Source organism: Cervus elaphus, chromosome 19 (assembly GCF_910594005.1).
Source record: "Cervus elaphus chromosome 19, mCerEla1.1, whole genome shotgun sequence".
In the NCBI taxonomy this organism is placed as follows: Eukaryota; Metazoa; Chordata; class Mammalia; order Artiodactyla; family Cervidae; genus Cervus; species Cervus elaphus.
Genome location: NC_057833.1, coordinates 3,745,985 through 3,759,666, shown reverse-complemented (window position 1 = coordinate 3,759,666; position 13,682 = coordinate 3,745,985). Strand labels below are relative to the sequence as shown.

Sequence of the window (13,682 nt, the reverse complement as noted above, 5' to 3'; positions counted from 1 at the left end):
CGCACCGGAGCCACTTTACGCTTGGACTCAGGCCCCGGAAGTGGCGAGGGTGGGGTCGGCGCTGCCCCGTGAAACTGGCTACGCCGGGAAGATGCTGCTGGACCTGTCGGAGGAGCACAAGGAGCATCTGGCCTTCCTGCCGAAAGTGGACAGCGCGGGTGAGGGCGCGCGGCGGCGGCGGGTGGTTCCCTGCGGCCTGGGGAGGGGTCGCGGGGCGCGCCCGGCGCTCAGGCTCTCCTGGCTTCCGTTGCAGTGGTCGCAGAGTTTGGGCGAATCGCGGTGGAGTTCCTGCGGCGTGGCTCGAACCCCAAGATCTACGAAGGCGCTGCCCGTAAGAACCGGGAGGCACAGAGGTGCAATCTGCTCGGGGAAGTGTGGGCCGTTCTCTGTCGCCCTGGAGAGGACGGGCGTCTTGCGACTCTAAAGGTTTTTTCCCCCGTTGTGGCAGAATCAAGCAGAAGGGCTGTTAAGTCAGCGCGCAGATCCTGCCCGTGCTCTAAATACTGAGTTTTTTTAAAGCTTGTGTTTTTTGGCGTGTAATGGACATGACACCACCTGCCAGATACACTATGATGCTTACATGCATCCAACTGTGTGGAATAGTTCGGTGAACCATAAATAAGTGTTTGGCTGTTGTTCGTTGTTCAGACATCTGCTTTTACTGAAGTATTTTCCCCGCGATGGACGAGGGGAGGTTTCCGATTTTGTCTCTTCTGCTAGGCTTGAAGTAGATGCGCGCTCATGAGAGAGAGAGTACACCTGATTTTGTCTCCACGCATCTGTATTTTGTAAAGAAGGTTACATGGTGGGAAGTACTGAAGGCATTTGCCTGGGAATGGCGAATGAACAGCAGGTTATTACGAAATTATTTTTTATTGCAGTGTTTGAAAACATGGAGTAATGGATAATATTTACTCTTTTTCAGGAAAACTCAGCGTGAGTAGTGACACTGTCCAACATGGTGTGGAAGGATTAATATACCTCCTCACTGAAAGTTCGAAGCTCATGGTAAGGGCTTTTGTGGGCAGTTTGGTATTACCAGGACCTTAAGGAGGTTCATTATACTCTATATATCAGTCCTGGTAGGATCTGCTCATTTCAGTAATGTTACTGGTTTATAATTGATTGCGTGAAGCCATGCATACATAATCTGACTATAATGTGACCTGCTGGCATGAATACCTCTTGTTAGTATAAATTAGAATTGCCTCTAATTCCTCATGTTACCACGTGTATCCTAAGAAGAGGGAGAATGAAATGATTTAACTTTCTGTGTATTAGCAGTATGTAGCTTGTTGGAGAGTTGAGAAAACTGGGTATTTTAGCAGTTCTTTTTGTATTTTAATAAAGTGTTTTTTTCCTTTTCTCCCACATTTTCCCCTTTTTAATACTGGCTGGGAATCTTGTACCAGTTGTTTCTCCATGCTCTTAATAGAAAAAATATTTGAAAAATTATGGCTGGTTACTTGGGGCTTCCCAGATGGTGCTAGTGGTAAAGAACCCACCTGCCAATGCAGGAGACATAAGAAACTCAGGTTCAATCCCTGGGTCAGGAAGATCCCCTGGAGGAGGACATGGCAATCCACTCCAGTTTTCTTGCCTGGAGAATCCCATGGACAGAGGAGCCTGGTGGGCTACAGTCCATGGGGTCGCAAAGAATCCAACAGGATTGAAGTGACTTCACTCACAGACACACACACAGACACACACACAGACACAGACACACACACACACACAGACACACACACACACACACACACACACACACGGCTGAATTTACATATTGTCCATTCTGCTGTTTCTCAAACTTACCTTTTAGTGAGAATCTTGTGTGACCCTTTTAAACCAAATTCCTGGTCCTTGTCTCAAACCTGTTGAATCAGGTTTTCCAGAAGAGGGGCTTGAGAATATTTTTCCAAGGTGCTTTAAATGATTCTTAAGATCAGGTAAATTTGGGAAACTACCCTAAAGGCTTAACATTTTGATAGCAAATCCTCACGGTAGAAGTGATGAAAGACAGAGTGTGGCTTATTGAGTTATGGTGTTTCACCCTAATAATTAGGGTGAAATAATTAGATTATTTGAGTGGTTAACTGGATAAAAATATATTTTATAGATCCCTTTTGTCAGACTTTCTAAAATGTTACACTTAGAGATGTTTCACAGCAAATGCTCTGTCACATAAATCTGTGTTCTGTTAGTTGATACGGGGAACTCACTTTTGCTTCCTGAGGTGATCTTTTCTGGCCCTCTTCAGAGCTTTCCTGGCTGCTCTCCTCCTTGCAGTAGATCTCTAGCCTCTTGCTCTTAGATTTAGTCGAGTTGAATCATCTGAGAGACTACCTGATGTGATTGGTCAACACACCTAACCCCCCTGGCCCCAAAGACTGGAAGCCCTCCACACCAGCAATGCGCCCATTTGATTTATTCAGTTCTGTCTTCCTAGCATGGGACCTATCCCATCGTAGGATCTCAGGAAGTACTTGCTAAAGGGACAAGGTAACCTAAGCCTATGCTATTACAAACAAGTCTAATGACAGTGACGTCCCCTCCCAAAAAGGGTGGCATGCAGAAACTGGGAAAGAGCAGGCAAAGTGGAGCATTAAGGTGGCTGAGGTGAAGACGATGACGGGAAGAGAAACAGAAAGAATGCTGCTTCCTCTCCTCTTTCGCTGCCTGTTTAGCCCTCCTCATGTGGGTCGTCCGATAGGGAGCAGAAGCAAGCCTGCTGTGGCCAGTCTCCTTTCATCTTACTGAGAGTCAGTGTCAGGCTGGCTTGGTCCCCAACAATGTTGTTCCACTGGAGAGCCACAGACCGGGACTCCACGTCCTTCTCTCCCGCACCCTTTGCTGGCCACACACATGACTTTCCTGTGTCCAGTCCGCATCTGAGTATCCCACTGAGATTTACCCAGACCGTTTTCTTCCACCCGCTCCCTGCCTCTGGCGACCACCAGTCTGTTCTCTGTATCTGTGAGTTTGCTGGGGCTTTGTTTTTTGTTTGTCTTAGATTTGACCTGTAAGAGAAATCATGCAGTATTTCTTATTCTGTCTGACTTAATTCACTTAACCCAATGCCCTCAAGTTCCATCCAATTTGCAAATGGCAAATTCCATTCTTTTTTATGGCTGAGTAATATTCCACTGTGTGTATATGCCACGACTTCCCTATGCATTCATCCTTCAATGGATACTTGGTTTGTTTTCACCTTTTAGCCACTGTAAATAGATGCTTCAGTGAACATGGGGGTGCATGTGTCTGTTTGAATTCGTGTTTTTGGTTTTTTGGATAAACATCCAGAAGTAGAATTGCTAGATCATATGGTAGTTCTACTTTCAATTTTTTGAAGAACCTCTATATTGTTTTTCATAGTGACTGCACCAATTTATGTTCCTACCAACAGTGTACAAGAGTTCCCTTTTCTCCACGGCCTTACCAACACCTGTTTCTTGTCATTTTGGTACTGTCCGTTCCAGTGGATGTGAAGTGATATCTCATCCCTTTGATTTACATTTCCCTGATGAGTAGTGATGTTGAGCATCTTTCCATGTGCCTGTCGGCCTTCTGTATGTGTTCTTTGGAAAATGTGAATTCAGATCTTCTGCCCATTTTTTAATCAGATTGTTGATCGGTTTATTTACTTATTTATTTATTTTGCTATTGTGTATCAGATACGTGATTTGCAGATTTTTCTTTCATTCAGTAGGTTGCCTTTTCATTTTGTTGATGCTTTCCTTTGCTGTGCAGAAGCCTTTTATCTGAAGTAGTCCCACTAGTTTATTTTTGCTTTTGTTGCTGATTTTTGTATCAGACACTTAGAATTTGGAATAGTGGACAGGGGTTGCCTTTTACTAAGGAGTGTTGTTTCTTTTACTAGACAGAATGGAATTCATATTTTTTTGTGTATATCCAGTATTTCAGCATTTATTAGACACAAATAAATTTTGATAAACTTGATCCATTTTTAGATTTCTGAACTGGATTTCCAAGACTCTGTTTTTGTTCTGGGATTTCCTGAAGAATTGAACAAATTGTTGCTTCAGCTTTATCTGGACAACAGAAAGGAGATCAGAACTATCCTGAGTGAATTGGCACCAGACCTTCCCAGTTACCACAGCCTTGAATGGCGACTGGATGTACAGGTATGACTTTTAAAAAATCTGACCTAGAATATAAAATTTATTTTAGGCTTATGTCTTCACACTTGTTGTATTCTTTACCACCTTAACCAAATTCTGGTTTGAAACTTCAGTTTTGTAATGTCCATTTTTAGACTATTTCACAAATAGTTCATTCTCTTTTTTTTTTTTCTAACCACACCACAAGGCTTGTGGGATTTTTTAGTTCCCCAACCAAGGATTGAAGCCAGGCTCTTGGCAGTGAGAGTGCTGGGTTCTAACCACTGGACCGTCAGGGAATTCTCCATTCTCTTATATTTTTAATGTGTTCACATTGGTTTAATTTGTGAAGTTTGTAAGAAATAGGTTATTTTGGAAAAGCAGATGGTTATCTATATTTTTAAAGTGGTGCTTAGCTTTTAGAAAACCTTTTTCTATCTAAATAAAGCACATTTATAGGAAAGTACACAAGTCAGTATATAGCCAATGAATTATCATGTGGTAAAAACAGTCATGAAACCAGCACCCATGATCAGCACCTCAGAAGCATCCTTCTTGCCTTCTGCAAGTTACTTCCCCGTCCTTCTTTTCAAAGGTGGCATCCTGTCTCTTAATGCACAGATTACTTTTTCTGCTCTGTAACTTTCTATTCATGAACTGATTCAATAAATATTCTTCTATGTCTGCCTTCTTTTTATGAGATTGGGTTGTTTTTAAAGCCACGTACACAACCAAAAAGGAGTTTTCAGACTATTGCATGCAGCCTTTCTCAAGCAGTGACAGATAAGCTAGTTAAGAGATATTTATTGAATGCCATCCAATCACTGATTAGGGCTATGCTGAATGCTTTGGGAACCATAAGAATTGTAAGACACTTTCTCAGCTGGAAAAGATATTATTTATTTAGTGATATTAGATGTCTCAAAATAACTAGTATTTAAAGATAGTTGTGAAATAAGGTTCTGGAGAGGAAAAAAGAATATAATTGTATAAATAAAGGTACTTCTGAGTATTTCAGAAAAGCTGTATCTCAGGTAGTTCAGTGTACATTGGCATGATCCAGAAAAGCATCAATAAAAGAAGGGTAAATTTCAGAAAAAGAAATGGATGGAGAAAACCAGGGTAGTAATATTGAGAGAGGAGACAGCATAAGTTGTAAAGGCCCACATGAATCTGAGAATGAACAAATGAGTATGTGGGATAGCTCCCTAGTTCCCAAACTTGATTGCACACTGGAATGATCTAGGGAGCTTTAAAAGAACTCTGATACCTGTGTTCTGCCGCAGAGGTTCTGACGTATGGGTACAGAGTTTTACCTGGGCATCAGGATTTTTTTAAAGCTCCCTTGTCACCCCGGTAATTCTAATGTGTAATAATGTTTGTAAACCGCTGTAATAGTGGATTCTTCCTGATTTGAGTGGTCCAGATAGGTTACAGAAAATAAGCTAGATAAGCTTAGCAATTGTATCCCAGTGTGTTGACTGCTTGAATATATATTAGGAGGATGTATAAAGCAGATTATAGGCTCCTTGAAGGCAAATGCAACTTGCTTTTCTGATTAAACATTTTCTTTTTAGATTTATTGATGACAGTTGAGGTTGCTGTAGTTTACTTCTTTTCTCGGTCATTTATAAGCATTTCATTGTATGGATATTCTCAATTTATCCATTCTGTTGCTAAAGAATATTTGAGATATGTCTAGCTTTTGGCTCTTGGAAACAAATACTATTATGAATATGTGTATATGTGTAAGAGTTTAAGGTATGTACCTAGGAGTGGAATTGCTGGTAATTTATCTGTTTTCCAAAGTAGTTCTCTCATCACTCTCACCAGCAGTGGATGAGTTTTCATTACCATCACTTTGCAGTGCTCCTTGTGGGCAGGTTTCTAATTCTTGCCAGTCTGATAAGCAGCATGATTTTATTGGCCATTTTCCTGATTTCTAATAAAGTTGAATGTATTTCCTGTGTTTATCTTTTTATTACTTCTGAGAAGTGCTTTCATAGGTCTTCTGTACAAGTTTCTTGGTTTTGGGGTTTTTATTAAATCAGAGCACTTCTTCATGCATTCTTGATTCTTTTTTTTGGCTTTATGTGTTACAGAGTATCTTTTCTGAGTTTGTGGCTTGTTTTTTCCCACTATTTTTAGACATCTTTCCAAGAAATTTTAATAATTTTAATGTATTTCAGTTTATCAGTTTTCTTTATGATTTTTGTTTTTATATCATGTTTAAGAAACCCTTCCATACTGTATAACTACCTATACATTGTAGTTTTGTTTTTTTCCCCCAAAGATTTTAAAGTTTACTGTTCATTTTGAAGTCTGTGATTCATCTGAAATTCAGTTTTTGTGTATGGCATAATGTCATCATTCACATGTTCAGCATGATTGTTAAATAGTCATTCTGCTCTTATTCCATTCAAAACTAAGCTTGCAAGCAGAAGCCTCAGGCAACAGATTAAGCCATCAGTGACTGTAAAGCTCCACCTTAATCAGAATGGAGACCTCAACACCCACGTCCTGCAGACAGACCCCGCCACCCTGCTGCACTTGGCTCAGCAGCTGGAACAGGCCTTGGAGGAGGTGAAAACAAACCACTGCAGGAGAGTCGTGCGCAACATCAAGTAGTCCCAGTTTGTTTTCTTGCGGCCGAATCACTTGTGAATTGGTGACACGCATGCGTAGCATCAAGTAGTCCCAGTTTGTTTTCTTCCTGCCGAATCACTTGTGAATTGGTGATACGCAGCAGTTATTTTTCAAAATCAATTTTTTAAGTTGAGAGTGATAAATAGAGATTTCATAAAATTTCTTTCCCTATGTCAAGATACTGAGGTCATGGTCAAAGGCTAAGTGAAATTTCTTTCTCGGTGCTAAATATGATCAGCTTCTTGAGTTAAGATGTAGTTTGTGTTGTAAATGTGTAAATAGGATTGAATCAACTGAAAGTGAATCTATATGGTTCAGATCCTCTGTGTATATAAATGACTGTATTTTTTTTATGCTTTTTCTGACTAGTTTATTGTTTTCCTCCTTATTGATCTAAATTTAAAAATAAAGCTTACGGTGTAATTCTATTACTATTCTTAGTATTTCTAGACAATTTAATGTTTTTGACTTTAAAGCACACCATGATGTTAATAGCCACAGAATAGTGGGAAGTGAATATGAATTTTTTAGATGCAACATTTTTTAGGCAGTTCATGTGTTTTATTTGGCTGTGAATATACTAAGTACTTACCTTGTTGCTTAAGTTTAAGTTGCCATGCTAATAAGCTTAAATAGTACTTAGATTTGTGTGAATATATTGTAGTTTATCAAGGATTCAATTTTTTCCCTATTACCAAAGCATCTGAGAGACAGACTGCCATTCAACATTTATAAACAACGGATGCAGGCATATTGTAATCAGTTCTTAATTATCTAGATATAAATTACAGTCAAAATTCTGTTTGAATAAAGTATAAAGAGGGCAAAGGAAGGCCATGTTTACTACATTCCCGGCAAATTTCCCTTCTCCCTTAAGTGAAAACTTGATTTTTGTTTTGTGTTGTTTTTAAGTGGGTGACTATAAGCTATCAGCCTGAACAATTCAGATGCCGACATGCCAGGTCAGTCTCAGGGACACAGTACGGGGATACAGGAAGACTGACGGAGTCACAGCCTAAGGAGGAAGTTGCGTGGAAGGGTGGAAAATGGGGTTCAGTCTTAAATATGTATCCAAAACCTTACTCTGAAAATCTCATCCCGTGGAACGCTTTTAGAAACGTCAGACTCTAAGCAGTCGTCTAGGCTCTGTTGTTATTTCGCCCCCTAAGAGTTAGAGATTTCCAAGTCAAAGTGGCATCATGCTGCTGCTTTCTCTTAAGAGAGAGCCTAGCAGGAAACAGAGGCCAGTGGAAGAAAAGCACAATTGAAATTGCCATCCATCATCCCCTTGCAGGCATCTTTTTTCCATACAAGTGTGGAGAAAACTTGTTATGCACTTGCAAAATAACTATAAGCAAACTATACTCAGATAATTTTTAATTATAGTGATAACTTGATTAATGAAGCTTTCATGTTAGCAACCGCACGAATAAGAGGAAACTTTACATATTACATGAAATTGTAGCATATGTCATCAGGTTAAAAGCAACATGCCTGCCAAGCTTATACAATAAAAATAGCTCTGTGAGCCTTCTTATTTGTCCACATTGGGTGGAGATAAGCAGGGCTGACTCCAGCCAAAATTGAAATAGTATCCTTGTGTCTCCTTAGGGCAACTTTTTTCTTCCTCTATATCCACTATTCTTATCCCAAGCAAAACAACAAAGCATGTGTTAGCCTCTTTTTTTTTATTTGTCTCCAGAGAAGAGGACGACAGAGGATGAGCTAGTTGGATGGCAGTAGTGATGCAGTGGACGTGAGCTTGGGCAGACTCCAGGAGACGGTGGGGGACAGGGAGGCCTGACGTGCTGCAGTCCGAGGGGTCGTGAAGAGTCAGACGAGACTCGGTGGCTGAAGAAAAGCCCCCGTCCCCAGGCTCTGCGCTGTGTTCTCTCTGATGTTCTTCTTTGCTTCTTTAGGCCAGAATGAGTTGGGAGCAGTCTTTCTTTTGAATCTGGGACTCACTTTTTTTCCCACAGAGCGTCTAATGAGTCTCTTCCTTTTCTTGTTCGAACATTCCACACCCTGACCCGCTCCTCTGCCTTCTTTGTTTTACGGCACATTTATTTTTTTGTAGTTTGTAGATGAACATATTTTGTATATGTTTGTAGATGAACATATTTTCTGCAGATGCAGCCACTATTCTACTCTCCTATATGACCAGGTTTCTTGACTCTGGGATATGCCTTTCCATCTGTAACTATCTAAATGTTTATTAAAACATTTTGGATTATGAGTGTGCATATTTTTTAGGATTTGCTGATGCATGAGCTATTAAGTATAATAGCTCTTTAAGTATAATAGCTCTTAAGTCTCAAAGCCAGAATAGTAACATCTCATTTCTCAGAACAGCTCTGTAAGTAGGGAATAATCAATATATGTAATTACAAAGTCTACATGTACTTCACCCATTGGAAGTCTCCTTTCTGTTTCACAAATTCCATGAGTTTATTTTGTTATTGATGTTTCCAAGCTCCAGTAAATTTAAAACAGCAAACTAGAAAGGGGCTTGGATACTATAAGAAGAAAATACACTTTTGTGAAAACTGGAAGATGAGAACCTGATACTAAGGAAAGTTTGAAAAATCATTAAGAGTGTGTAAAGCAATATTGTAAAGTAGTTAGCCTCCAATTAAAATAATTTTTAAAAAAGTGTGTAAAGGAGGCTTGTGTGGGAACCCTTGAAATGTATAACAGGATGTTGCCCTTTAGGGTATGATCCTATGAGAAATCAGTCTTTGGGAATGGACAAAAGGATTTAAATTTAGTTTTTGTGGCTTCTTATGGGTCCTTGGTATCACCGACTCGATGGACATGGGTTTGAGTAGACTCTGGGAGTTGGTGATGGACAGGGAGGCCCGGTGTGTTGCGATTCATGGGATCACAAAGAGTCGGAGACAACTGAGCGACTGAACTGATGGATCCTTGATAAATTCTCAGAGCTTTGTTTTCTTCATCTCTAAAATAGGAATAATAACACCTATCTCATTGGCTTGTAGAGACCAGATGAGACAGTGCATATAAAATGTTTAGTGTAGGGCTTTAGAATATACTTATGTGGACTGAGGATCCCATTATTTTATAACCTTGAACTCTGTCTAAAACACTGTATTTAAGGAACTGAGAGAAAATGTTACCTGATGGTTTCTGGGTGGTAGGATTATGACTTTCTTTGCCTTCTTAATTTCTATACCGAGTTTAACTTGTATTAAAAATTTTTTTTGAAGTCTAAAGGAAGAAGAAAAAAGATCAGGGAACTTAAATACATTTTTAGTAGTACTTTTATTGAAAATTTTAATTCTTAGGGGCCTCCCCTGGTGGCTCAGTCGTAAAGAATCCAGCTGCCAATTCAGGAGACACGGGTTCAATCCCTGACCCAGGAAGATCCCACTTTCCTCGGAGCAACTTAAGCCTGTGCACAGTCACTGAGCCTGTGCTCTAGAGCCCAGGAGCCGAAACTTCTGAGCCCGCGGGCCCCGAATACTGAAGCTCCAGCGCCCCAGAGCTCTTGGTCCACAGCGAGAGAAAGCCCTGCAACGAGAAGCCCACACGCCACCCTAGGGAGGAGCCCTCGCTCCTCAAAACCAGAGAAAAGCCCACTCAGCAACAGAGACCCAGACAGCCAGAAATCAATACATAAAATCTAAACAAAGCAAGAAAATCTCAATTCTCAGAATGATACACATATAACTCCCCTGAAAACTCAGCTATTTAAAACTGCCTAGTCCCCAAAGGACTCAGGTAGACAGGCTGAGGGTTTTACCTATAGGCTTGGTCCAGAGTCCTTTTTTTTCCCCCGTCTCTTCCCCTCCATGCTAGTGAAAGAAGCATGGGAATCTCAAGGCATTAGCTAAGCCAGCTCCCTTTTTTCTAGGTAATATTATATCTAAATGGAGTTTTTAATCTCCACTGGAAAACATAATACTTCTTTGTAGTTCTCACAGCCTTCATGATTAGGAAGATCTGTCCACTGCTGTATTAAAGTCTTCCTACTATACATACTTTTCTCTGTACTTTTTTTTTTTTTTAGTATATGTTTAAATTTCTCTTTAGCTTACCCTTCCATGGTTTCCATAGTAATTGGTAATTGTCATCTCTTTTCCTTTCTTTCGCTACAAGTAGAAAATACTTTGGTAAAAAGGATGTAGTACTATATTGCCTCTAGTTTAAACATACTCGGTTTTAAAACCATCATGACAGTTATGCTCAAACCTACATACTTTCCTTAAAAGCGAAACAAGCAAGCCCAGCTTCACCACTAGTGTGGTTACTTCAGCGAGCTTTACAAACTTTGAGAACGACGTCTGAATTATAAAAGCAGAAGAAACCCACTGTTTCTCAGCTTTGCAAAATAGTGTATACTATTTCAAGATGAGAAAACAATGATATGCTTTATGGCAATAAAATACGTACATTGAATGACTCCGTCACTTGAATATTAATGGCTCTTTATATAGTTCCAGTCCTCTGCCCAGGAACTCAAATGACTTAATTATGTTTTGTAGCCATGAGTCCATAAGAGTCTACTTACTATAATAGGGAAGCATGGGAAAAGTAATTTTATTTTCTTAATGGGCCTAAAATGGAGCATTAGGAATATAGATATCTGCATTAATCAATTTAAAGCCTATCAACTTTTTATAAGAATTTTTTAATAAGTGTAGTGTAAATTGTTTGTTTCATTAGAAATATTGCTAATTATGTAACTGTCAGAATGAGAGGCCATGCACTTTTATTGTACTTGAACCTAATTTGATGGTTTTTGGTTGCAAAGACCACGCTTTTCATTTTCCTCTCCTGCTGTTATCATCTCTAGTCTCACAGAATGGTCTGCCCAACGACCAGCTACAAGGAGAGGCAACACAGAGAAAAGGATTTTTGCCCTTTCTCACAAGCTTCGTGAGATCCTTTACCTCTTTTATTCTTTATTTTTCTTAGTCTTCACTATTTTACTTTGAACTCTGATCCACCCATTTATGTATGGCATTGTGCCGATAGGAAAACAAAGAAAATTTTAAAACTTTTCTAGCTCTTTTTACAAAGGCACTGTCTCCATTGTGTTAAATATTAAATACGTAGAATGATCTATGTTGTATGTTGAACAAAGGGTAAAGTACCGTAAAGTTTAGAATGCTCTCAGGCCATTCCACCCTTGAAAGTCATTTAATTCATAAACTCATCAGGCTACAGAAAGGAGTATCCTAGTGGGCAGGGGGCTGTTCTGCAGAAGGGAAGTTCCTCTGGGCTGCTGTGTGTTGGAACCATTTTTCATTGAAACTCCACCTTCTTCTGGAAAGCAAAACTCCTAGTGTGATTCAATAGCTAGAGCTGTAGAAATGTGCAGAAGAAAAGGTACATGACTGCAGAATACCCTGGAGTAGTTGGATGTAGTTTGGATGGCAGAAATTTACCTTTACTCCTTTTCTACCAAAGAGGGGTTCCCTGAGGTAACGAGAGGTGTGATGGGAAAAGCAAATGGAGTGTTTTTAATACCTGCATGCCGATGTTGTGATTGTCATAAATCCAATGAGAAGTGGATGCCTGCGGCTTTGAAGGAATGTGCTTAGTGCACAGAACGAAAAGGCTTCTCAGTTAACTCAAAGGCTAAAAACACAGATTAAAATTCAGAGAATGAGGAAAAGAAAATCCAGGGAAGTCTTTGAGTGTCACTGGAGCAAGTATAGATGGTTAGGATTTGATTTTCTGGCATGGTCTGCAAACCATATGCTTTTATTCCAAATAAATAAAAAGCCCTTACAAAGCTCAAGTGAGTGTTAAGTCCTGCAGCATAATAAAATCACTTGGTTTGCAGCAAGACTCTTCCACAATACATAAACTAAAAGAACTGAGAAAGACCATAGAAAACTTTCTTCAGTACTTGAAAATATGAGCAAGTCACCATGTACTTTCCAAAAGGAGAAAATGATTTGTCTCACAATATGAGCAATATAATTAAAAAAAAATTTTTTTTTAATTTTAATTACACCTTAAGGGTGTAATTATTGGGTATTCTTTCTCATGCCTTTTTTTGTTCCACTCTTTGCCTAGACATAAATACCAAATTCCATGCCTTTCTTAGGCACTTAGAACAATTTCTTTTCATGCCAAACCTAAGCCTCCTTCCCTTCCTCTTTTTAATTTAAATTTTATTTTTTTGGCCATGTGGTGTGGCCATGTTCCCCAACCAGGAATTGAACCTGTGCCCCCTGCATTAGGAGCATGGAGTCTTAACCCTGGATGACCAGAGAAGTCCTTCCCTCCTTAAAAAAAATTTTTTTTTGAGAAATAATTCAAATAACATAAAATTCACCCTTTCAAAGTGCAGTTCACTGGGGTTTGGAATATTCACAAAGCTGTGCAACCATGGTCACCACTATCTGATTACAGAAGGTTTTCATCACTCCAGAATGAAACACGTATCCATGAGGAGTCACTCCCCATTTCCTCCTCCCTGCAGTCCCTGACAACCACTAATCTACTTTCTGCAGATTTGCCTCTTCTGGATGTTTCATATAAGTAGAATTATGCAATATATGGCTTTTTGTGTCTGGCTGTGACCCTATGGACTGTAGCCCACCAGGCTCCTCTGTCCATGGGATTCTCCAGGCAAAAATACCAGAATGGGTTGCTATTCCTCCCGCCAGGGGATCTTCCCCACCCGGGGACGGAACCCATCTCTCTTACTTACGTCTGTCTCCTGCGTTGGCAGGCAGGGTCTTTAGCACTAGCACCACCTGGGAAGCACTCTTTCACTGATCATAGTGTTTTCAATGTTCATGATATAGCGAGTGTCAATACTTTACACATTTTTAATGACTGAGTAATGTTTATTGTATGGATATGCATTTGCTGTTTACATTATTTGATTTATTTTCACTCCTAGTCTCCCTATGGAATTAGTCTGTTGCATTTTATTTT

General features: G+C 39.8%; 1 protein-coding gene across 1 annotated transcript; it reads left to right on the top strand.

Moving 5' to 3' along the window:
- The first annotated feature begins 1 nt into the window (after position 1).
- COMMD2 (COMM domain containing 2) lies at positions 2 to 9,000 on the top strand. Its single transcript, XM_043874836.1, has 5 exons — positions 2 to 158; positions 254 to 331; positions 926 to 1,008; positions 3,969 to 4,142; positions 6,549 to 9,000. Exons 1-5 carry the CDS (start codon positions 92 to 94, stop codon positions 6,744 to 6,746), a joined length of 600 nt encoding a protein of 199 aa, XP_043730771.1. The 5' UTR covers positions 2 to 91; the 3' UTR covers positions 6,747 to 9,000.
- Positions 9,001 to 13,682: the final 4,682 nt, after the last annotated feature.

Coding starts and splice junctions, on each gene's coding strand:
- COMMD2 (XM_043874836.1), top strand. CDS start 92: ATGCTGCTGGACCTGTCGGAGGAGCACAAGGAGCATCTGGCCTTCCTG. Junction 159..253: donor GCCGAAAGTGGACAGCGCGG/GTGAGGGCGCGC, acceptor CTTCCGTTGCAG/TGGTCGCAGAGTTTGGGCGA. Junction 1,009..3,968: donor CTGAAAGTTCGAAGCTCATG/GTAAGGGCTTTT, acceptor ATCCATTTTTAG/ATTTCTGAACTGGATTTCCA.